At 36.1% G+C, this 25,663-nt stretch overlaps 1 protein-coding gene across 1 annotated transcript in view; it reads left to right on the top strand.

The window, feature by feature from the left end:
- Positions 1-25,663, top strand: part of LOC102489114 (phosphatidylinositol 3,4,5-trisphosphate 3-phosphatase and dual-specificity protein phosphatase PTEN) — a gene marked incomplete at both ends in the record, with an annotated part of 100,389 nt that overhangs the window by 14,392 nt on the left and 60,334 nt on the right. The window contains 1 exon segment of the mRNA XM_006169746.2: positions 19,369-19,453. Within this exon segment, the coding sequence (XP_006169808.1) occupies positions 19,369-19,453 (85 nt within the window).

The following is a 25,663-nucleotide window of genomic DNA, read 5'->3' as shown; positions in this document are numbered from 1 at the left end:
TCCATTCTCCTCTTGGGATCTTGGGCATGTACGCACACGCCCCCGGCTTGAGTTTTAAGCCACTGGGTCCGGGACACGAACCACTGTCGACTACATGGGAGTCCAGCGACATAGCCATTATGCTAACTGCTGGTTCCCACATGCCAGTTTTTGACAATCCAAGAAGTAATCTAACATCTGAATAGCTTTCTTAGTTGTAGGACATTGATATAAAATAGATAACTTAGTACAATGAAAATATGATACAGTTTTGTATATCTTGGTTGTGGTCAAGATTATGTATAATACTGTAAAATTTTCTAAGGTGTTAGTTACTAAGGCTATTTAGATTCTTCTTAATACTGAGGAAAAGGTCACACAGATTGTGATGGTTGTGCAGTGTCCAAGAACTAAGGCCTGCCATCTGTTACTCAAATGTAGGAAAATGTTTAAATAATATAGTGATATAAGTGTTTTTGACACTTCTGTTTTTAGAATCCTCTAAATTATAATTTTTAAAGACTAATGACCAAATTTTAAGCTTTTTTACAAAATGAAACTTAATAGTTATGTTAGTGTTTATATTTTTCTGCTAAATTCGGAAGATACTGGTTGAGAACAGACAATTATGTAATGAAAGCCTCGCTTTTAAATCATTTGCTTTTACTAGATTGTTTGGCTATTTAAGTAAGAGCGTTTTTTTGAGTTCAGATATTAAGTTATGTAAGAATTTTTATATTCTTAAACTAGTTTTCTTAACTGGTCGAGATATATAGAAACTCAGAACTCAGGAAACTGATTTAAAAAAAGATGTCTTAAAAATATATTTAAAATATTGTTTAAGTTATTGCTTTTCTTCTCCTAAAACTTAATTCTTATCTATACAGATGAGTTTCCCCATTTAAAATTTTGCTGGAAATTTATATTCTCAAATGCATCTTTGTCTGGGGTCCTTTTTTGGGGGGGATACAGAAAATATCTGGGCAAATTTTTGATAAATGTGAGTACATCGTTTTACTAGCCATCAGTTTTTATACTGGTAAGAAGTGAATTATAGGCCATGAAAAGAATGGTACTATTTTGTACCTGTTTGGTTAGGCAGATAATGTGTACACAAATTACATTTCTTACATAAGTGAGGCTTAAAGGTGCTTGAGATTTTTATCCAAATACTGAATGTTTAAAATTCATTACCCATTCTTTTTACTTACTAGTATTTAAATGGTGTTAAGAATTCCTGTTTGTTATTTTCATTTTAAAAAAAAAATATTTAACTATTTGTTATTATTTTCCAGTTTGATCAGAGAGAGATGGAGAGGGGGAGAGAGAGAGAAAGTGAGAAAGTAAGCCACCAGGTCCAGGACTTGAACCATGGTTAGCTATGTGGGAGTCCAGCGCCTTTAACCACCTGCCGGCCCCTGTCACCTTCATTTCTATTCCTCCCATCTAACTACTAGTATTTTTGTCTTTTTGTGCATTAAATTTCATTCATTGGTTGAAAAGATTGACTTTCCCTAATTAGCTTTTCTTTGAAGTTTCAATGTAACTATTTTCTAAGTTTTTTTGGATGTCCTTTGAAAATGAAGATTCTGCAGCTAGTCATAATTAGTAGTTGTGTTTTCCCCCAACTGTAATCATTGGATTCATATTAAAATAGTATTCCTTCAGAACCAGGCATTTATAGGTAGCTCACTAAAATTAAACGAGGTATCTATTCAAACCAAATAATATAGTCTTTCTCTCATATCTATTAGTGTATTTTAAAATGACATATTAATACATTTCAAATTATGAATTTTGACTTATATTTTGGTATATGTAATATCAGGATTTTTTGATAATTTATTGCTAAAGTGACTATAAAGTTGAGATAATGATTAAAATGATAGCATTATTTTATAATATCAGAACAAGATAACTATAAAATCTGTTAATATGATTCTTAATAATATAGTAATGAGTAATAATTCATGTACCTTCATATTTTAAAATCCATACCTATTTCAAGTTCACATTGCTTTCCTCCAGACTTAAATGTTGTACTTAGTCAAAGCTGTATGTGCCAGTTGGGGAAAAAAAGTCAACTATTTCCAAATGATTTCTCAACTTGCAATATAGACTAGAGAGACTTGATTTTATTATATTAAAGCCAAATATAAAACAAAGCAGTCTAGCACACACTTGTTTGGAGCTTTCCTCTTTTAAAATAGCTTCTTTGAATGGTAAATTTTGATTGTTAGAAACTATTATAAATGTGTTACAGTTTTGGCTTAATTAAAAAAGAAAAGTAAATTAAAGGAAAAAAGAAAACCTACTTGCTGGAGATACATTTCCATCAAAACTTTGTTTTCTTAGTACAGTACCTTATATATAGTAGGTTTTGAATATTAGTAAATTTATGCAAAACCAGTACAAAAGAAAATTTGAAAAATTTTTTTTCAGAATACAGCTAATATTGAGTAAATTGACACTAAATATAACTAAATCTTTGTTTTCAAACTGTCCATATATCACGTAACATCTTTTATACCTTAAGTGTTTGAATATGTATTTTTCATAAAAGTGACTTTTTGTCTTCTCACATAATTATTGAGTAGTTAAAACCAAGTTAGGGTATTCACTTCTGGTAAAATAAAAAAATCATGACTTCTATAAGCAGAATGATATTAGGGAAGTTACCTAAAAATCTAACATTGAATATAAAGGTCAGAACACTAAAGATACCCTCTTACTAATTTTATAGTAATGCTAGATCAGCGTTATAGTTTTAACTTTATAATCTTTTGTATTCTTTATGATTTTGCTATAGGAAATTAATATGAAGAGTTAGCATTTTGCTTAGTTCAAAAATCTAATGCTGTGACTAATGCATGTCATTGACCTGACTGTCTTTGAAAGGTGTTATGTAAGTTATATCCTTATTTTTTTGGATCTGTTATTAGTGGTCAATCTTAGATGTTTTTAGTGAGAACAGAACCAGTGTGTGTGTGTGTGTGTGTGTGTGTGTGTGTGTGTGTGTGTTTTAACAGCAGCAGAGTTCTGAAACAGGAAATCAGTCTTATCGTATTCATCCAGAGACCTAGGAAGAAGGTAATTGTTTGGTACACTCGTTAAAACCAGTTAGTTGGGCAACTCAAAAGTTTACAGATTCACAGATGTAGGCTTGAGCAGTTGTAGATACATTATTTCATAATTAACAACTTTCCTGGAGAAAAATTGATTCAATTATTTTAGGGGCTAGTAAGCTATCAGCTAATACACTAAATTATATATATATATATATTTGATTTTAGAAAATTGCTAACACTGTCAGGGACTTAATATTTTTTTCTGGGGTTTTAATTTGCTTATATTTAAGTTCAGAGTACCTTGATCCTTTGAAATTTCATTTTTTAAACTGCATGTAATTTTAAGATATCTGGCTTGAGTTGCTTTAAAAATGATTCTTAAATTTAAGGAATTCAGTTGGAAAAAAAAGTTGATATTATTTCACCGTTTGTTACTGGAAATTGTCTTCCCTTATTTGTTAATGTGTATCTGCACATTATTACATTTGTCATTGGTGTTTTAGTACTGTTCTGTATTCTTTTTTGAGAGATTTTTGCCATAGGGCGCGTGCACTTTCTGGAGAGACAGAGATACACAGAGACAGAAAGTGAGAAATCACCCCCCCGCGGGGGATGGCCACACCACAGTTCCTTCTCCTCCATTCTTCCCTCAGGATCCTGGGCACACATGCACACTAGCCTGGCGTGAGTTTCAAGCTCCGGGTCCGGTACTCAACCACAACCACAGTCGGCTACATAGGATTCCAGCAATGTAACCATCTGCTGGTTCCAGTACTGTGGTATTCTTTTCTTAAAAAAGTGTAGTTTTTATCAGTTGAATACTTATTTTTAAAGCTACATAGATAATATTTTCATCAGGCAAGGCAAAATGCCATGATTTGCTTACCATACTGTGTTAGAGTTATTTCCATTCTTCTTTCTTTTATACATAGGACTGCTGTGAATGTGTTTGGATAGTTTATTTATTTATTTATTTATTCTTAGAGTGTATTGCTAGAATGGGGTTGCTGGATTAAAATGTATAATGGTCTTATTGTTCTTTTTTTCTTTTTTTGAGAGGTTTTTGCTATAGGGTGTGTACGCTTGCCAGAAAGACAGAGACACAGAGAGACAGAAAGTGAGAAATCATCCACCAGGGGATGGCCAGGCCGCAATCCCTGGCTTGAGTTTAAGTCACCAGGTCTGGGACTCAAACCGCAGTTGACTACATGGGAGTCCAGCGACATAGCCATTACGCCAACTGCTGGTCCCAGTCTTATAGTTCTTTATTATAAAGTGCAGATTTCTTGCCATATGAACCAATTTATAATATTGCTACTAAGTATAATACTGCAGTTCTTGATGTTAACCTTTGAAAAGTTTTCTTTTTTTTTTTGAGAGGTTTTTGCTATAGGGCGCGTGCGCTCACCAGACAGACAGAGACAGACAGAGAGACAGAAAGTGAGAAATCACCCCCCAGGGGGGATGCCCAGGCCGCAATCCCTTCTCCTCTGTTCTCCTCTTGGGATCTTGGGCACGCACGCACACGCACCCGGCGTGAGTTTTGAGCCACCGGGTCTGGGATGCGAACCGCGGTCAACTATGTGGGAGTCCAGCAACATAGCCATTAAGCTAACTGCTGGTCCCAACCTTTGAAAAGGTTTAAGATTTCCATTTAGGAGATGAGATCCAAACCTCTATTTCAAAGTGGAAATATGTATACATGTGGTTGTGACAGGTTCACATAATATAAAAACAAAGGAAAGATGTGTGGTTAGGATTGTTTGGAGAAGTAGAAAACTTCACTAGAGTTCATAGATTATTTGTCATTTGTTTTTTCTTGTTTTTTTTTTTTTTTTTTTGGTTAGATTTTTGCTATAGGGCACGTATACTCGTGACAGAAAGACCTTAAAATTTATGCTAAAGTAAATTTAATTAATATACTAGAATTCCTTCCTTACTACTTGTTTATAAAAGCACCTTGTTGAATTTCTTTGTAATGAGACAATTAAACTATATTGAAATGAGGCATTTTAAATATATGCAGCTTTTTTTTTTTTTTTTTTTTTTTGCCATAGGGAAAGTGTGCTTGCCAGAGAGAAATGTAGAGAAAGACAGTGAGAGATCATACCCCAGGGGAGATGGCCACACTGCAGTCCCTTCTCATTGGTTCTCTTGGGATTTTGGGCACACAGACACACAGGACATGTGTGATCTTTAAGCTACCAGGTCTGGGGCTCAAACCACAATCAGTTCTGTGGGAGTCCTGTGCCTTAACCATCAAGCCACCTGCTGGCCTCAACTGATGCAACTTAAAATTATAACCTCTTGAAAAGTTAAGGTGTTTTCAGGTATCTTATTTGGTCTTTTATACTATCAGTGAAGTTACAGCAAGTGATAATATTATTTTACAAAGAAAAAAAAAACCACAAACCAAAAATATATGAGAGGCTCAGAGACTGAGTGATTTACCTGAGGTCATAGGCTTTAAGTTTCCAACCTGGGAATAGAACCTTTACCACCTTCTTTTTTTTAAATGTCTTATACATTTTTTAAAGAATTATTTATTTAATTTTATTTATTCATTTATTTATTTAAACTTGGACTGAGAGAGATAGAGAAAGTGAGAAAGCAAGCCACCAGGTCTGGGACTTGAACAATGGCCAGCCATGTAGGAGTGTTCAGCGTCTTAACCACTGTGCCACCTGCTGGTCCCCATGGAATCTTTACCTTCTATATTAAATGACAGTGTTCATTAAGTGCTTAGCACTGGGCCTGGCCTCTGGTAAATATTTAACTGTTCCTATGTTCTTGGCTCTTCTTTCTTTATTAATTTTTTAGAGGGCAAGATGCTGGGACTGAGATTTGAATTGCAGTAGGCCATATGGAATCCAGCTTCCTTAATCACTATGCCAAATTCTCTTTTTCTTTAATTTGCCAGAGGGCATGTGTGCTTGGCTGAGAGGCATAAGGACAAAGGAGAAGGAGAAAGCACCTCCTAGAGGGGAACAGTCACAGTGCAAACCCTTCATTTCTTCGTCCTGTCAGAATTTAGAACACAAACTCACATGCACCTGGTGTTTTTTTTCAAGGCTAGGGTCTGAGACTTGAATTGCACAGGTGGCCATAGGGGCTTAGACCATGGAGAGACCCAGTCTTTATTTTTAACCCCCCCCTTTTTTGAGTTTTTTTTTTTTTTTTTTTGCTATCCACCAGAAAGACAGAGACAGCGAGAAATCACCTCCCAGGGGGGATGGGCCCGCTGCAATTGCTTCTCCTCCATTTTTCTCTTGGGATCTTGGGTACGCATGCACACGCGCCTGCAGTGAGTTTAAGCCACCGGGTCCGGAATTTGAACCACGGTCAACTACATGGGCGTACAGTGATGTAGCCATTATGCCATCGGGCCGTCCCTAAAGCCCCTTTTTTTGGAGCACTGTTTTTCTTAACATTTTTGTAGTTAAAGCTTTTGTACCTATATGCCCTTTCTTTTTAGAAAGAGTACCCATTTATGCTGTATTAATGTAGTCTGTACAAAATAATTATATGCTTTATATATTAGGGTGATTTGTTTTTATTTTTTATTTTATTATTTTTTGAATTTATTTTTAGACTTATTTTATTTAACTTTATTTATTTATTTTAATTTGACCAGAGAGGGACAGAGAGAGAGAGAAAGTGAGAAAGCAAGCCACCAGGTCCAGGACTTGAACTGCAGTCGGCCATGTGGGAGTCCAGCACCCTTAACCACCATGTCACCTGCCAGTCCCCAGGATGATTTGTTTTTAATGAACAGTTAGCACTTTATCAACTGGAAAATTCAAGGAACTGCTGTTCCTGCTTTTCTTTAAATATTAATCCTCAGCTTAGAAACAAGAGTCCATTGTTAATATTTAACATAATTAAAAGGGAAAAATAAAATCTAATAAGAAACATAAAATTTTCATTAAATAAGGAAATCATAGAAGTGCATTAGAGTTGTATTTAAAACAGTTTGGTTAGAAAGGTTGATGATATGATTTATCTGTGACGTACTTGGAAATTGTTAAATGTAAACTTTTAAAATATGATGTGTCAGGGACCAGCATGTGGCATGGTGGACACTCCCATATGACTGACCACAGTTCTAATCCCAGACCTGGTGGCTTGCTTTCTCACTTTTTCTCTTTTTCTTTCTCTAGTCAAATTAAAATAAATGAATGAATAAATAAAATTAAATAATTTTTCTAAAAAATGTGATGTGTCAAAGAAATAGAAATCTTACGTAGCTTATGAGTCATTGACTGAATTTCTTTTCCCCTTATAATCTTTAACTGTTGGTTAAAAGCACTGACAGCAGGGAAAAAGCTATAGCAATTCTGGGAGATAAATAATGAAGGCCTGGTATCCACTAACTTGCTTCCTTGTCTTCTCTTGTCTGATTTCATTCATTCCTTTATCCTGCCGCAGGTTCAGCTCAGTATCCCTTTTGTGAGGCAGACAGCTTCACATTTGCTTTTGATGCTTTTTGCTCATTACCTCTCAATCTTTGTATCTTTTTGGACTTTGTTTTCCATGGTCCATGTATGAGTTCTAACTTTTTATTATTAACTGCAAGTCTTAGTTTAATCTAAAAAATAGGGAACCAGCAGTTAGCGTAATGGCTTTGTCGCTGGACTCCCACGTAGTCGACCGTGGTTCGCGTCCCGGACCTGGTGGCCCAGAACTTACGCTGGGCGCGTGTGCGTGCGTGCCCAAGATCCTGAGAGGAGAATGGAGGAGAAGGGATTGCGGCGTGACCATCCCCCCGGGGGGTGATTTCTCGCTTTCTGTCTCTGTGTGTCTCTCTGTCTGGCGAGCACACGTGCCCTATAGTGAAAACCTCTCAAAAAAAAAAATCTAAAAAATAACTTACTTTTCAGCTTTGAAAATTTTCTTAAAATTATTATGGTTGAAAAAAGTATTTATTGGTTTGTATAGTAACACTGCATCTTAGTTTATAGGTTGTTTAGGGTAAGCATACTTACAATATTGAGCACTACAAACAGTTTACAACTGCCTTTAGCAACTATCGTATTTAAAATAACATGTAGTATATAATCATCCTTCAGTGTCCAAGGGGAACTGGCTTCAGGACCCCTCCCCCATACCAAACTTTTTGGATGCTTAAGCCTCTTATATAAAATGGCATAGTATTTGCATATTACATTCTCCTATGCACATCTTCCTGTATACTTATTTATTTTTAGTTTTGGTATAGGGCTCATGTGCTTGCCAGAGAGAGAGAGAAAGTGAGAAATCACCCCCTAGGGGGATAGCTGTGACAGAATCCCTTCTCCAGTCTTCTCAGGCATGCAGTTACAAGATCCCAGTATGATTTAACAGTTGCTGGGACTGGTACTGGAACCAGCTGGCCATGTGGAATCTAGCGCCTTTGCCTCTATGGCACCTGCTGGCCCTCTCCCATATACTTTAAATAATCTCAAGGTTAATTATACTAACTAATACAACTCAACCTCTATTAAATAATTGTACTGTGGTGTTTAGGAAATAATGTCAAAAGTCTGTATATGTTCTGTCCAGATCATAGATGTAGCAATATATAATACAAGTCCGCAGCAAGGTGGCCTTCTCTATCTGTGGTTTGTTGACTCCATGGCTGGGGGGACCTGGGAAAACAAGACCAACTGGATGTTTCAGTAACACATTCTTATAAAATAGGAGTTACAGAGCTATTTTTGGCTGCTATGCCATATTTGAAAATTGAAGTTAAGTTGCTAGCATGAACTCTATTAATTTAGGCACAAATACGTATGAGACAAGGCAGACAGATGATTGATTGATTGTCAGGGGGTGCATGTATTTGCCAGAGACCGAGAAAGTACTCCTTAATAGGGTATGGCTATGCCATAATCTGTTCTCCACTCTCCGTTCTGTTGAGATTTGGGGCACACACCTGTTATGATTTTCAAGTCACTGGTACCAGGAGTTGAACTGTAGTCAGCCATGTGGAATCCAGCTCTCTTAACCATTAGGCTGTGGGGCTGGCCTGGCAGATATTTTATTTAGATCTCAACTTAGAAGTGTTTAATAAAAGATATTTTGTTAATTAGGTGAAATTTGGAACATGTTTCTGGTGTTTTAAGTCACGTTTGGATGCCTGGAACAACCAATAAAGATTTACTTGGCTGGTAAAAGAGCTACTCTATTCAAATGATAGATAATAGTCCTGTAATAATAGATCATATGTATTGAATTGACTTCAGTAAACAGAATTTAGAATTTACCAGTTTTGAATTTTTTTTTCTTTGGAATAGTATTTGTTCTGTGGTAAGAAGGGATGTTGTAGCACCTAAATCAAGACTGTCCAAATGTGGCATAATACATATTTAAAAACTGATTGCACTAATCTGGATCTGTGCATTTTGTATGTAAATTATGCCTCAATTAAAACAAATTGAACATGTTAGCTCACAGGTGGGGTGATGACTGTCTAGTGTATCTCAGATCTCTTTCACCATGGCGACATCTAATCTAGGCGAGATAAAAAGTACCCTGTTTGCATTTTTTCTCTCTGCTTATGACATATGTATACATACATATGTAATGTGTACATGTTATAGGGTAACATTGTACATTTTGCTCTTAAGTTAAAACAAATATTTAAAGCCCAATCATGAATTGGTAGGTACTATTATTCTGTAGGCCAGGGCCAGGGCTTGATTCCCAACTCCCTTAGGAGCGAGGTACAGTGGAGCATGCCCGTAGTCCCAGCTACTTGGGAGGCTGAGGTAGGAGGGCATAGCAAGATTGCACTTACTAATGATAGTAATAACAATAAGTACTTACAAGATAAATTGATAAAGAGTAATGATTTCAAAGAGCTGAAGTTTATGTTAGGCTTTGGTAGTCTTTAGAGGAGTTAGGTTTTTCTCCAGGTCACTATTACCAAAGAAAAATGCACAAAAACTAATAGTTACGGTAGACTCTTCCTGGTTACGGTAGACTCTTCCTGGATAAGACTACCGTTTGTTCAGTTGATAGATAGCTAGTGCTGTGTTCTAAGCATCACTCATGTATTAACTCGTTAATCTGCATATCAACTTTATACAATACTTTCATTACCCCCATTTTATTTAGGAAACAGGCACAAAGAAAGCGTGTAACTTGCCAAGGGTTACTCATTAAGTTCAAGTCCAGACAACTTGACTCTAGAACTAATGCCCTTAACCATTGTATCACACTGTTTTCACAGAAACCCTAGATACCAGAAATATTCTGCTTCCTTTAGTGACTTAGTTAGTACTTATTATAACTCTTTCTGCTTAGCGCTTATAAGTCATTAGATGAAATAGTCACATTAATCACTATTACTTATTCAGAATATCTAGTGATGGTAGGTTAAGCCTGTTTTGTATTGGACTTTATTTATTTATTTTTAAAGTTTTTGCTATAGAGCATGTGTACTTGCTGTAGAAAGAGAGGGAAAGTGAGAAATCACCTCCTACCTGAGTGGGGATAGTGATGCCACAGTGACTAATTGGGATTTTGGGCATGCATGCACACATGCCTGGTGTGTTTTTTTAGCCATTAGATCTGAGACTAAAACCATGCAGTCAGACAAGTGGGATCCAGTGTTCTAACTACCTTGCAACTGGCTGACCCCGAAGTTCTTAATACATAAATATTTTTTAGTCCTTTAGTTATTATGTGGCTTAAATAGTTTTGCCAAAAATACATCATAAAAATTGTAATACATGGAGAAGTGAAAACTTTGCATTTTAGAAAAAAATAGGTAATGGGAGAGCAGCTTGTAGGTGGTGTGTTGGCTGAGGTGCTGGGATCTTACATGGCATACTGGGAATTGAGTCCTGGACCTGGCAGCTTGCTTAATCGCTTTCCCTCTCTCAGTTTCTCTATCTCTCTGGTGGGCACGCATGTTCCATGGCAAATTAAAGAATAGTAGTAATGATGAATAAAATTGAATGACTCATAAAAAAAAATTTGTTGTTGTTGTTCATTGGTATATTTCTTGACAAGAAGTATTTGCATCAAAATTTTAGTTCTTAAAATTACCTGGTCTTTTTTGACTCTCAATATCTTCATCTATGATGTGGTGATATTACTTTGTCAGATTGTTCTGATTAAATGAGAATGTACTTGGCATGGCCCATGTACTTGTTACTTGACTGGCACACAATACCCTTCAGATACTAGTCTTTGTCTTTCTAATATAGATGTGTAAGTCAGTCTTGGGTAAATCTCCAACTAGAAATGAGGTAGATAAGAATTTGAGGAAAATGATATCTTTAAAAGTCTGGATTCTTTTCCTATTTAAAGGAGTAAATCATGAACAAGGACCATGAACAAAGTCGTTTTTATGCAGCATATTGATCTGGGCCTTTGACTTACCTGTCTGATTAATTTGAACTCCCTGCTATATCTTCCTTAAAACTGGATCCTTATTTCTTTTCTGTCAGTCCTGCCTTCTTCACGTAGCTTTGTCTGTGAGCTGCATTGGACTGCTTGCTTATTTTGTGTATCTTTGTGTATCTATTCTAGTCTCAGCTTAGAAAGTTCTAACTACTCTTGTTCTATCTGCTGATGTCTAATTTACCTCTTAAAGACTATCTAACATTTTACCTACATGGTAAAGCTTTCTCTGTGCCTCCACAAAATTAATACCTCCCTCTTAGCTCCTAAAATATTTTGATCTTTTATATAATAGGCCTTTTGGCAGAGTTGTAGTTCAGTGTCTGTCTCCTCTGTTAGAATAGGCACTCTTTGAGGTCAGTAGTCTTTGCTTACCTAGCCTTATATTCTTAGTGCCTGTCACATAGAATGTTCAAAATGTGCTTGAATACTTAGGTAAATTCAGGGGTCCATCTGAATTTAATGAGTATGTAACATCTTCTGTGTAGTTAAAGACAAATAAATGTCTTAAGTAAGTTAACCAAATTCTTTGCAGCCTTATTTGCTTTATTAATATTCACAATACAAGCATAAATTTGAGTTTAGTTCTGGTTATAATGACCGCATTTCAAGGGGTTTTGTACATTTTGCTTCTCTGTAAGGAGAAATTTTTGTATTCTCCCTGAAAGTAGGTTAGGTAATTTTGTTAGTAATACAATTTTCCTTGATTTAATAAAGTAGAGCTCTTTATTGCATTGTCCAGAAAAATGAGATGATTTCATTTTATATTCTTGACCAAAATGACAACTTTTCAAATAGAATTCCACAGTGCTGGTAGGTGCCACTGCTTTGGGGTTCCTATTGCTGGCTCTATCTAGGTCCTTATTTTTTTCCTGACATTTCTCATTTTCTTGTATTTGTGTGTCAAGGCAGAGTTGCAAAGTAGAGCTTATTCAGTTTCAAGAGCTGTATTGCTTTAGGCTTGACTGAGTCTCCATTCTCTTCTGCTTTTCTCTCATGAATGGACACATCTCAATAAGAGCTTGAACAAGAGCTGCATTTTGGGTGGTGCTGCTGCTTTTGTTAAAATAATAGATGACAGGTAATGTTTGTGATGTTAAAATGGTAATACTAATCTTTAGAATAAAAACCATTTAAGGTTTGGAATATGACTTTATGTGTTCTTAAAGTGACAAAAATTGTTCCTGACACATGTATAGTAAATGTTACTTAAATCTTAGATGCTTTTATTATTACTTTTTTTGGAGTAGGAATTCAGCATTTTAAAAAAATACACATAGAACTGATTTTCAGTCATACAGGGTAAAACGTGTTTTACCATAACAGTAAATAGACTTGACAATAATTATAGCACACATAACTTTGAAATAATCTGATTTTGTAGATAACAAATATTAGAACCATTGTAGGTGCATTGTAACAAAAATAGAAAATATAAAACAAGCAAAAATGAGGGGAAAATATTTCTATCTCCTAGAGATTATTACGTTTAGTACCTCAGTTTATAATCTTTTTGTCTACATATGTCATATCTATAAACATAGGTATATATAAACATATATCTTAAGCCTGCTTTTAAAAAATCAATTATATCTACTTTTCCATTTCAGTAAATTTTCATTTTCTCCAATAAGTAGATCATGTTAAAATTTCTCTAGTTGACTAAAAAATAAAGTCCTTTAAATCCATTTTGTCCAGAACAGGATCCAGGATTGTACCTATGAAACTGTTGAGGACCTTGAGTCTGTCAAAATCAAGAGCAGCTACTTGCCATCAACTTTTTTTTTTTAAAGTAATACTAGGTGGTCTCTATGGTTTGGTGGTTAAGGTGGTCAGATCCCATGTGACTGACTATGCTTTTCGGAGCCTGGGAGAAACTTGCTGGGTGCATGTGCATGGTGCTCAAAATCCTAAAAGAAGAGGGAATGAAAAAGGATGGCAGTGTGACCATCCTCCAGAGGGTGCTTTCTCCTCTCCCCCTCTCTCTGTCTCTGGTGAACACACATGGCCTCTAGCATACACACACAAAATGATAACTGACTTGTTGAAGAGAGAGGCCATGTCTTACAGACCTTTAGAGTTTGCTGGTTCATTCTCTCCTGTCAGTTAGCTGCTTATTCTGTCCTGTGTATTTCATATAAATTTTAATTTATATATAAAGGCCTGGTGGATTTAAGTTGAAGATACTCAAGTATGTTGATGTGTCCTTTTATTACAGTATATCATGTCAGAAGTTATATGATCTCTGCTTGACTCAAAATCGTTAATTTATTTCATCTGTTACTATTTTTTTTTTTTTTTGGAGAGATTTTCACTGTAGGGTGCGTGCGCTCGCCAGACAGACAGAGAGAGACATAGAGACAGAAAGCGAGAAATCCCCCCCCAGGGGGGATGGTCACGCCGCAATCCCTTCTCCTCCATTCTCCTCTCGGGATCTTGGGCACGCACGCACACGTGCCCGGCGTGAGTTGTAAGCCACCGGGTCCGGGACACGAACCGCGGTCGACTACGGGGGAGTCCAGCGACATAGCCATTATGCTAACTGCTGGTTCCCTCTGTTACTATTTTTTTAAAGAATTATTTTATTTAACTTTGTTTTATTTATTTATTTAATTTGACCAGAGCGGGACAGAGTAGGGGATGTGAGGAGTGAGAAAGTAAGCCACCAAGTCTGGGACTTGAACCGCGGTCAGCCATGTGGGAGTCCAGCACCCTTAACCACCATGTCACCTGCCGACCCCACTATTATTTGTTTTTTAATTTGACCAGAGAGAGAGAGGGAAGGTGAGAAAGCAAGCTGCCAGGTTTAGGCTGGAACCACCGTCAGCTATGTGTGAGTCCCATGCCTTAACCACCATGCACCTGCTGGCCCCTTTACCTGACTCTCGAAACTGAGATTGGCCATTGAAATTGGGCAGTGACAGTCTTTTTTCTGCCCATCATTCAATTATATTTGCCTTCTTACACTATATATTTTGTATGTTGGTGGTTTTGCTCTGTGAGAAAGTTCCATTCCTCATCAACCACACATCTGTTGATTTAGCACCATTTGATCTTTACCTACATCATTATTTCATTAGGAATTTCAAAATATAACACTTCTAATTCTATCCTTTTATATTTATTAATTGGTGTTTTGTTTGTAAAGTAGAGTTTATGAAATTGGGTAACTTGGTTGCCCTGAAATACAGTGCTTATAAAAAAAAGCAAGATACACATTTAAGTCTCTTTCTCCCTGTACCAGTTTTTTTTTTTTTTTTAGAGGTTTTTGCTATAGGGCGCATGCGCTTGCCCGACAGACAGAGAGAGACAGAGAAAAAGAAAGCCAGAAGTCAGCCCCCCAGGGGGATGGCCACACCACAGTCCCTTCTCCTTCATTCTCCTCTCAGGATCTTGGGCACGCACGCACACGCGCCCAGCGTGTGTTTTAAGCCATTGGGTCCGGGATGTGGACCGTGGTCAACTACATGGGAGTCCAGCGACATAACCATTATGCTAACTGCTGGTCCCCCATACCAGTTTTTTAAAAATGAAGAACTGTTCTAATATTCACCTCAAAAGGTGATAAATTAAAATGTTTTTGTGGTTTTAACTTTTTCTCTTTGGAATATTTATATTGCATCAAGGATTTTTGTTTGATTAGGGTATTTTAAATTACAGCCATTTAAATTTTTCTTCAATGATTAGAGTATCACAACTAGTCACTAAGACCTCCTTTATGTCAGCTTCTAAGTCCATTTAATATAGAGAGTTAATCTCTACAAGCCTTCCTTGTTTCCTGGCATGGAAAGATACCCCAGGCTCACCTATACTTCTGCTGCCTCAGACTTAGCCTCAATCCTTTTTCTTAGAAATTTGTCCCTTTTAAGTGTATTAAATTAGAGATGGAAATTTGAATACTAAGGGAGCTTACTGCTGCTGGTGTGACCAGAAGTTCATCTGAGTGAAAAGACCTAGAAAATCTAGATTTTTTTAAAAAACACGAATTCACATTGATTTTTTATTTTTTTTGAGAGAGAGATTTTTGCTTTAGGGCATGTGTGCTCGCTGAAGAGAAAGAGAGAGGGACAGAGAGATAGCAAGTGAGAAATCACCCCCCCCCATGAGAGATAGCCACACCACAATCTCTTCTCCTCCATTCTCCCTCGTAAACATGGGCATGCATACACACACACCCAGTGTGAGTTTTAAGCCATCAGGTCCGGAACTTGAACTGCGGTTGACTACATGGGAGTCTAGCAGCCTAACCATTATGCCAACTGCTGGTCCCCACATTGATATTTTTAAATAATGTTTTTTACTTGATTTTATGATGTAACCTTTTATTCCTTAGACTAATAATCATGAATTATAAAACCATTAGCCTAGGGGCCAGCAGGTAGTGTTGTGGTTAAGGAACTGAACTCCCACATGGGTGACCGTGGTTCGAGCCCTAGACCAAGCAGCTTAAAAATCACACTGGATGTGTGTGTGTGTCTACCCACATCTCAAGAGGAGAATGGAAGAGAAGGGATTGTGACATAGCTATCCCCCTGGGTAGAGATTTCTCATTTCCCTTTTATCTTTTTGTGTCTCTGGTGCACCCATACTTACTCTATGGCAAAAACTTAAAAAAAAAAAAAATTAGCATTAGCCTAACTTGGTTGCTTATTCCTGTAATATAAAGAAAACAGCTTGAGGCCTGAAATGATATTACTAAAAACAGTAAAACTTTCTCTTTTTTTTTTTCTTAAGAGAGATTTTTGTTATAACGTGTGTGCGCTTGCTGGAGAGACAGAGAGAGAGTGACAGAAAGTAAGAAATCACCACCAGGGGGAATGACCGCACTACAGTCCCTTCTCTCTTCTCAGAATTTTGGGCCCACATGCACGTGCACCTGGCACGAGTTTCAAGCCACCAGGTCCAGGACTTGAACTGTGGTTCGTTATGTAGGAGTCTAATAACGTTACCATTACACCATCTGCTGGTCCCAAAACAGTAAAAGTTTCAAAAGAAGTTTAATATATATTTTTTTATAGTTCTGTTTCTAGAATACTTCTTCCTAAGAACTACAATAGAAGTACAGTGTCACAAATAGTGCTTGAAATAAATCCTAAGCCAACCTCATGACCTACTGGTTAAGGAAGCCAGATCCCACATGGTCAGCCATGCTGTTTGAGTCCCATACTGAGCAGCTTGAAAAACATGCCAGGCGTTTGTGTGTGCATGCCTCAAATTCCTACAGGATGGAGAAATGGAGGAAAAGCGATTGCTGTGTGACTGCACTCCACTGGGAAATGCTCTCTCCCTCTCTGTTTATCTTGTTGAGTGCAAATGCCATCTGGCAAACAATACTAAATTAAAAGTAAAAAGAAAGAAATCCATTCTGGGCTGGTCCCTTAGATCAGTGGTTAAGGGAGCTGGATCCTACATGGCTGACCACTGTTTGAGGCCTGGCACCAGCGTCTTGGTAAAGATTCCGGGCATGTGCAAATGCATGCTCAAAATCCTGAGAGGAAGTAGGAATGGAGGAAAAGGTATTGTGACATGACTTGGTGGGGATGCTTTCTCTCTCTCTCGCTCTCTCTCTCTCTGATGAGTGCATGTGCCTTTTGGCAGTAGAAACAAAAACAAAAATTCTTCTGGCTGTTAGTTTGATATTTTATTAGGTTTATTTTAGCTGTTTTCAACATATGGAATTAAAAAAAAATTAGTCTCTGTTTTCTTCAATACATGATTAAAAGGTTAAATCTACACAAAGATAATACACAGCAATCTTGAATCCACCTGTTCTCTCCAAATGTCTCCCTTTCCCTTCTCTTTCTCTATGAAGCAAGTGGTTTTTTTTGTTTGTTTCTCATTTATTACTCCTGGGCATGTCTGTGTGTTAATATACTTTCTCACATTCCTATGCAAAAGATACACACTGTTTTCTGTTGTGTACCTTTTTCTTATAATAGTCTCTATATCTCTACAGTCATAGTTCTATTTTGTAGATAGAACATGTAAAGCACATATAAACTTTTCTTAAATTATAACCTCAAAATAAATACTTTTAATTGCTAATTATGTTCAGATGGAAAATAGTATTAAAAATAATGTTGAAATCAACACTATAGAGTCTGCAGAAAGTAAAAGATCAGAGAAGGATATTGGATATTGTGAATTATGAATTCTATTTCTAAGATAAGTAGGTCCAGAAGTGGGTGGGATAGAGGTCTTTAGAGATGATCTTAAAGGAAGGCTTTTGTCAGATTAACTTGACAGGTATGGAACGTCTGTAAATCATGAGAGTAGAGAGGATTCATGAAGCTCAAGAAAAATGAGAGCTGATGTGATTGGTAAGAAAATATAGTGTAGATTGTTGGTGATTTTTATTATAGTTGGATAGAAATTCTTTTTGAGTGTAGATGTTTGTTTTCATCCTAACTATAGTGTATAATAAAATAGAATAATGGACATATTTACTATTGATTACCTTGATTAGAAGTGATAATATTAAATAAAATTTCTACTTCACTTTAATTATGTCATAACTGAAAGAAATCTTAGTGGTCATCTTGTTGAACCTAATTATTGAAGAATAGGAAATTGAGGTCTAGAAAGGTTAAGTGACTTGGCCAAATTGTAAACTAGAGATAGAGCCAGTGCTTAAGTCAGACTTCATGAGTCTCATTGTTTCTACTTTTTTCTTCACCATGGTGCTGTTTTTTAAAAATACCTTTTAGTTGGGACCAGCAGTTTGCGTGATGGCTATGTCACTGGACTCCCATATAGTCGACTGCGGTTCGCATCCTGGACCCGGTGGCTTAAAACTCATGCTGGGCACATGTGCGTGCGTGCCCAAGATCCCGGGAGGAGAATGGAGGAGAAGGGATTGCGGCGTGGCCACCCCCCGGGGGGGTGATTTCTTGCTTTGTCTCTCTGTCTCTCTCTATCTGTCTTGCGAGGGCACGTGCCCTATAGCAAAAACTTCTCAAAAAAAAAAAAATAATAAAGTACCTTTTAGTTGTAATTTCTACCTAACAGTTGTACAAATTTGTACAAATTTATGGGGTATGGTGTGGTTTTCAAGACATATGCACAATGTGTAATGTTTAAATCTGGATATTAAGCATATCCACTGTCTCCACCATTTATCATTACTTTGTGTTATATGTACTTGAAATCTTCTCTTGTAGTTATTTTGAATTGTTACCAGTCATCTTTACTATTCTATAGTATTCTGTATCTCATTTCACTTATCTGTGTGTACAGTTGTATCCGTTGTGCAAATTCTCCCCGTCCCCTCTCCCATCTTCCTGTTTCTAGTGCTTACCATTACACACTCTATGTAATCACATGTTTTGGCCTTCACTAATGAGTGAGGGCATAGGGCACTTGTTTTCCAGTGCCTGCCTTATTTCACTTGGCATTAATTCATCCAGGTTTGCCCTTGTTGCTGCAGATGACAGGAACTCATCCTTTCTTATGACCAACTAATATTCCATTGTGTATATATAGTGTGGTGTCTTTTTACCATGAAAATTAGAAGTTATACTGTTAAGTCTTTTCAGGCAGATTTTAGATTTTTAAAGATGTTCCTGTTTTTAGTTTTTGTTCTGAAATACTTCAGTTTCATGATTTACAAAGTCAGGTTTTTGTTTTTATTATATACTTAAATACTGTAGATATGGAAGGTATCTTTTACTTTAGGTATTTTTTAATGTATTAGAGAGGTTTGAAAAAAACTTTTCTGTGTAATTATTTGGGGGATCTTTTCAAAATTAATGTATTTATTAATATTTCTTAATTATACACTGTAGGTTACAGGTAAATATATTGGACAACCTTTTATTACTGTACCTATAGTGGGGAAAACTTTCTTCATATAACAGCTTATGTTTTAAAATATGTGCTTTTAATTTGCATTCTTACATATTTCAGATATTTCCTTAACTTAAGTTCTCAGATATTTATCCAAACATTATTGCTATGGGATTTCCTGCAGAAAGACTTGAAGGTGTATACAGGAACAATATTGATGATGTAGTAAGGTAAGAACTCTTGATTTTCTATTTCAAATATTGATGTAGTCTATTCTGGTTATATTTTCATTTAGAAAAGGTTTCTAAACCACAGAAAAGGATGCTTTGTGATATAAACTTTATTGTGGTGGTGCTCTGTAAACCCTTTATTATTTAATTTTTTTCTTTGATGTGCCTAATGGACTTCAATGGGATATAACTTATTTGATAAGAACTGACCTTATACATAATCAAGTACATATATGATTTCTTGAACTCTATAAAGTGTCTCTTACCAGGTTAATGTCTGATTCCATTACAATGTGGCTTTTGTCTTATTTTTACAGTTGAAGATTAGGCTTAACTTTCTTTTTTTAAAAAGAATTATTTTATTTAACTTTATTTATTCATTTATTTAATTTGACCAGAGAGGGACAGAGTGTGGTGGGGGGTAGTGGGGGAGAAAAAGTGAGAAAGCAAGCTGACTTGAGCAGTGGTCGGCCATGTGGGAGTCCAGCACCCTTAACCACCATACCAGTCCCTAGGCTTAAAATTCTTGAGTGGATTTAGCCACTTAAATTCACTCTACTAAGGTATAGATGATTGATACTGTGCATTTTTGTATATGTAGTTATTAAGAGGGCATATGTACAACCAGGCACCTGAAGAAGTATGAGGGAGCTAAAAATGGATTGTTGAGTATACCAAAACCTGAATTGATCAGTTTTATAATTTTACATAATTTTCTGAGTATAATTTTCTTTTTTTAAAGAATTATTTATTTTAATTTATTTATTCATTCATTTATTTTAATTTCACCAGAGAGAGACACAGAGTGAGAGAGGGAAAGTGAGAAAGCCAGCCACCAGGTCAGCACCCAAACCTGAACTGTGGTCAGCCATGTGGGTGTGTCCAGTGCCTTAACCACTGTACCACCTGCTGGTCCCCAAGTATAATTTCATCCTGTTTAGAACAATGTATTTAAGACCCACTTAAATATTATTTTTAAAATAGATTTATGACCTAAGAATATGTGATAAGTTTGTATCTATGAGAGAAGGAATATATCTCTGTTGTGCAAATAGTCTTAATGTATTTTCTGATTTCAGAGCCAAAATAGGTATATTTAAATAAATTGTTAATTAAATTGTCAGTAGGAATCTTTAATAGCTTTAAAATGTAAAATTCTTTTTTTTAAACCATTCTTTTATATGTATCTTTCTTGAAGACTTTGAATTTAGATATTTGTTGATTAATATAATTAAGTGTAATAGTGAGCAGGAAAGCACTTTTCCAACTTGTAAAGCATTGTGCAAATGTAGAATCCTCTTATACTACTAGTATTGTACATATGTAAGACTATCCTCCACTTTTGTGTGTGTGCATGCGTGTGCATGTAGAGAGATTTTTGCTACAGGGTACTTATACTTGCTGAAGACATAGAGAAAAAGTGAGAAGCACCCCCTAAGGAGAATGGCCACACTACAATCCATTCTTGTCTCCGAACCTTGGACATGCATGCACACTCTTTTATGAGCTAGTCATATGTTGCTTTTCTAAGTGTTTGATTTCTAGCAACTTGTTTTGAAACACAATGTATCTACATTTTTTGCAGTATTGAGTTGTGTTCAATTGGATTTCTGTGTTTCTTTTGTTTTCATAATTAAATCTCAATATCTACCAAAAAGCCACCCCACTTCTTTGTCATTTCTATGAAAATTATAGATAGTACCAGGTGATGTTGGAAGTATTGCTTAAGAACTTGAAAATAGGGACATGAATTTGCTATCTCATCATTAGGCAGCATTCAGAAAAAGGATGTTTAACATTGCATGCCCATGGGAGCAACAGCTTGATGATATAGGTTAGTCAGTGATGATAACATTTCTAATAAAGATGTAATGGGCCATAGAAAAAAGAATGAAGAAGGAAAAATTTGAGTTTAAAAAGATCGAAAATGTGGAAGATAAGCAGTACAGTCTCCAGACATACATTCTTTGCTGTGGTGCAAAAGCATTTATGAGGCCTTTTTATGGACTGGATGAAATATCTCACTAGATCTATTTCACATCCTTGTAATTCTGTATTTAGCCAAACCAGATATGTACTCATATAGAAAAAGAGCATGAATACTCTAAATAGAGGGTAAGTTTTCTGATCACTGTAAGAATATCCTCTTGGTAAATTAATCGGGCATACTACTTTTTTTATTGGTTTCTTCTGAGTGCAAATTGGATACTAAGGCTAAGATTGATCATCTTTTGGGTTATTGATATAGTCTACTTTCTGGACCTGTACAACTGATTATCAGAGCTCAGATTATAATGATTTCACCAAGAAAATTCTGTACTAGGAAGCATTTTGGTTCTTCGTCTTCTGATTTTGTAACTCCTGCTTTTATGCCCCCGAATGAAAATATTCACATGTTCTGTTTGTAATTAGTAACCAAGGCTGGAGTTTATTCTGTCTATAATTGCTTTAATTCCTCTAGTTTGTTTTTATTTAGCCTTATGATTTAGCTTCAAATCTGCTATTTCTAAAATATAGTATTATGTGTTAGGATTTTACTTAGTACTTCTTTTAGTCAGTTTTGCTACCCATTATGGTAAATAGCATAACAACATAAGGAATTACCAACTGATTATTCCCCAATCAAAAAACAAACAACTACACAAAAACAAAGCAAAAAATGGACAGCATAGCTATTATAATCAGTTGGCCAGTAAGACTTTGATAGATTCTGTCATCTAGCTCTCTCCCTTTTATGAGAAAGGATAGCAACCTTCAAGAAAAGTTTTCCTTGTAAACTAAAATAAAAATAGTACTTCCCAAGTAATTTGCCTGTTAGGATTTATTTTTCCAAGGGGATAGGTGTGCCCATGATTGACTGATTTCCTTGATTGGTTCATACTCTTAGAAACAGTGGTAATAATCAATAGTGATATTTTTGTTGTTGGAAAGTGCTTATGTCTCAGTGAAAAAATGGTTCTTTATTTCTTATGTTTTACTTTTCTGTTAACTATTTCCAGTTGAATAATTCTTTGTCCTCTACTGGGATATCCAAATAATTTAAACTTATTCTTTTTTCTCTAGTTCCATATTTTTCCTGTGAGTTTTCCCCTGAATAGGAAATATTATGTAGTCTCTGCCATTGTATTACATTATTGCTTTGCAAATTCATGCTTGAATTGCCCACTATGATTATGTTTGTCATGGTAGTGTGAATTTTTTCTGTTTGAGGTACTTGAAAGTACTTTTGAGACAAATAGATTCTCCTCTTGAGGTTACCTGCTAGTATCAGGAATTACTGTAAAAAATTTTGAAAAAGGAGAGAGAGAAAAGTGACCCAATGAATTACTTTTTTTTTTTTTTTTTTTTTGAGAGATTTTTTCCTATAGGGTGTGGGCGCTTGCCAGAAAGACAGAGAGAGACAGAGAGACAGAAAGCGAGAAATCACCCCCTAGGGGGGATGGCCACACTGCAATCCCTTTTCCTCCATTCTCGGGATCTTGGGCACGCACACACATAAGCCTGGTGTTGAGTTTAAGCCACTGGGTCTGGGACTTGAACCACTGTTGACTACATGAGAGTCTAGCAACATAGCCATTACGTCAACTGCTGGTCCCCCAAGGTGAAATTTTTACTACTAGTTGTAGATGTTTTGCTTTATAAGTAATCAGAATTGACAGGGCAGGGTAAGGACATCTCAGAAGGGAAGTGAAAGAGCTAAGTCTTATCTCTTCCTCTTTACTACTACCTTCTTTCCAACTTTCTCGCCACTAAGCTCTTGTCCTGACCTGCTGATTATATGAAACACTGTTTTGGTAAGATAATTTATTATTCTTGGGTATGTATGCTAATCTTTTCCCTCAGGCTAGTATCAAAGTTATTTAATTTCTGTGTTATCTGGTATAAATCTTAAGTGGATCTTTAACAACTTAGCATTCATTTTGTGTGTTTAAGAGGAGTAGCAGGAGAACTGTTCTGTTCCTAATAAATCTGGAAAATGTATGTTCAATAGAGGTGAATTAACTTCCTTAAGGCAGAATCCTTACTATGCCACTGTGTATTGTAAATGTCCCAAGGGCGAAATTCTGTTGTAGTATGCTGTTTTTCTTTCCCTGTTTTTCTGTCCCTTTTTCATTTCCTACCACATTCTTTTTCTTTTCTTTTCTTTCCTTTTCTTTTCTTTTCTTTTCTCCTTCCTTTCAGTTTTTGCTATAGGGCTGGTGCACTCACTGAAGAGACAGAGAGAGAGAAAGAGAAAGAGAGAGAGAAATCACCCCCTCAGGGAGGATAGCCTAGCTGCAATCCCTTCTCTTTCTCCATTCTCTTCTCACACACTTTGGGCATGCACGCATCTGCGCCCAGCGTGATTTTCCAGCCTCCAATCAGGGACTTGAATCTGGATTCAAACCGTACATTTGGTCATGTGGGATCCAGCCTTTCATCAAGCATATTTGGGAAATGCTGAAAATGAAGATAGATACATACAAGAATCTATAGGAAATAATTCATTTCCTCTTTTATTGGAACGTTTCTACTGGCAAATTTCCCATATTTTTTATAAGGAAGTGCTTAGAACACAGCCTTCTGATATATAGTGTCTTTTTTTTTTTAAGACTTACTGTTTTGTGTATTATGAACTTCTTTACCCATGTATAAGCAGCCTATTGCAGATTCAAGAAGTATATCTTACGTGCTATTATATACATTTTCTTCCTGAGGAAACTCAAGTATTCTTTTCTTATATGTTGATCTCTCAATAAACCACAATTTTTTTATACGTATATATGTATGAGTGTGTGTGCATGTGTTGCTCTAGGGCTTGTGCACTGGCCAGACAGAGGGAAAGTGAGAAGTTCCCCCTTGCCACCAGAGGGATGACCATACAGTAGTCCCTTGTCCTCCATTCTCTCTTCATGATTTTGGATATGCCCACACACGCACCTGGCATGATTTTCAAGTTGCCTGGTCTGGGACTTGAACCCTGCCATTGTCCTCGTGGTATCCACCATCTCAGTCAACGTGGGAGTACAGCAACATAGCCATTACGCCAACTGCTGGTCCCCCTGTACATTTATTTTTAATAAGATAGAAGTGTTTGTTGTCCTAACATCATATTAAATAATTGGCTACTCTTGAAAAAAGGACTAGGAAAGAGATTATTTGGAGTCAAACTTCAAGATAATTTAGAGGAACAAATATCAGTACCATTCTCCCTTTTAACAGTTTCTGATTCCTTCCCTTACTACTTGTTTCCCACTTATTTCTCTTTGTTGTGGTGAAATTCAGATAACATAAAATTAATCATTTTCAAGTGTACAGTTTAGTGACAATACCTTTATAGTATTTTTCAACTACTGTCTTTGTCAAATTCCAAAACGTCTTTATCACCCCAAAAGAAAGCCCTGTCCCCATTGACTGGTGCCTACTTCTTTTGTTGGTCTTATTTTCCTGCAAGTAGAAAACCTTGATGGATTAGATTACATCAACCTACTTTCTGGTATTTTAATAATAGGTAACATTTTTTGGTGTATTTGTTTATATATTTACATATGTAACTGTCATAAAAGCAGTTTTAGGTGTGTCATTTATGTATTACATGTATAATTTGTATAAGCATTTTACATTGTGTTATCTTATTAAATCTTCATAATAAATCTATTCGCATTTCATAGACAGTTTTAAAAAAGTTAACCTTCCCAAGTGTCACAGGAGTAAGTACTAGGGCTAAGCATTGAATCTGTGTCTGTCCAGAGCTGATTTTCTTAATAACCACAGTATCTTGTGTATCAGAGAACAACACCTCTTGGGCTAATCCAGCCTGTTTATATTCTTTGTTGGGCCATACACAGATTGTTTCAAATTGGAATTTCTTGTCTATATTTTAAAATCAGGGAATCTCACATAAAAAACTGTATTTTGTGTTTCTAAGTAAAAGTTGGAAGATTTGCCAACACTGAGCTCACATTGCTGTGTGAAAAAAATCAGCTGGAGTTGTTGATGCCTGACCTGTCTGTTATTCATCAGATTATTAGTTGACATTTTTTATCTTGTATTCTCCTTGCTTTACTAAGGCATTTGAGATTGTAACTTTGAGTCTATAAGTATACAGAATTAATAATTAGATCTCTGTAAGTTATTGCCTTAAGTACATCTAGGGACTCAGCGGGATATTGTAGAATGTTGTATGTGAATTATAACATTTAAAATGTACTGCAGGAGAGACTAACAGGT

Source organism: Tupaia chinensis, unplaced genomic scaffold, assembly GCF_000334495.1.
Source record: "Tupaia chinensis unplaced genomic scaffold, TupChi_1.0 Scaffold147458_1, whole genome shotgun sequence".
Taxonomy (NCBI): Eukaryota; Metazoa; Chordata; class Mammalia; order Scandentia; family Tupaiidae; genus Tupaia; species Tupaia belangeri.
Note: the sequence above shows the minus strand (reverse complement) of the source record. Positions and strands in the feature narration are given on the sequence as shown.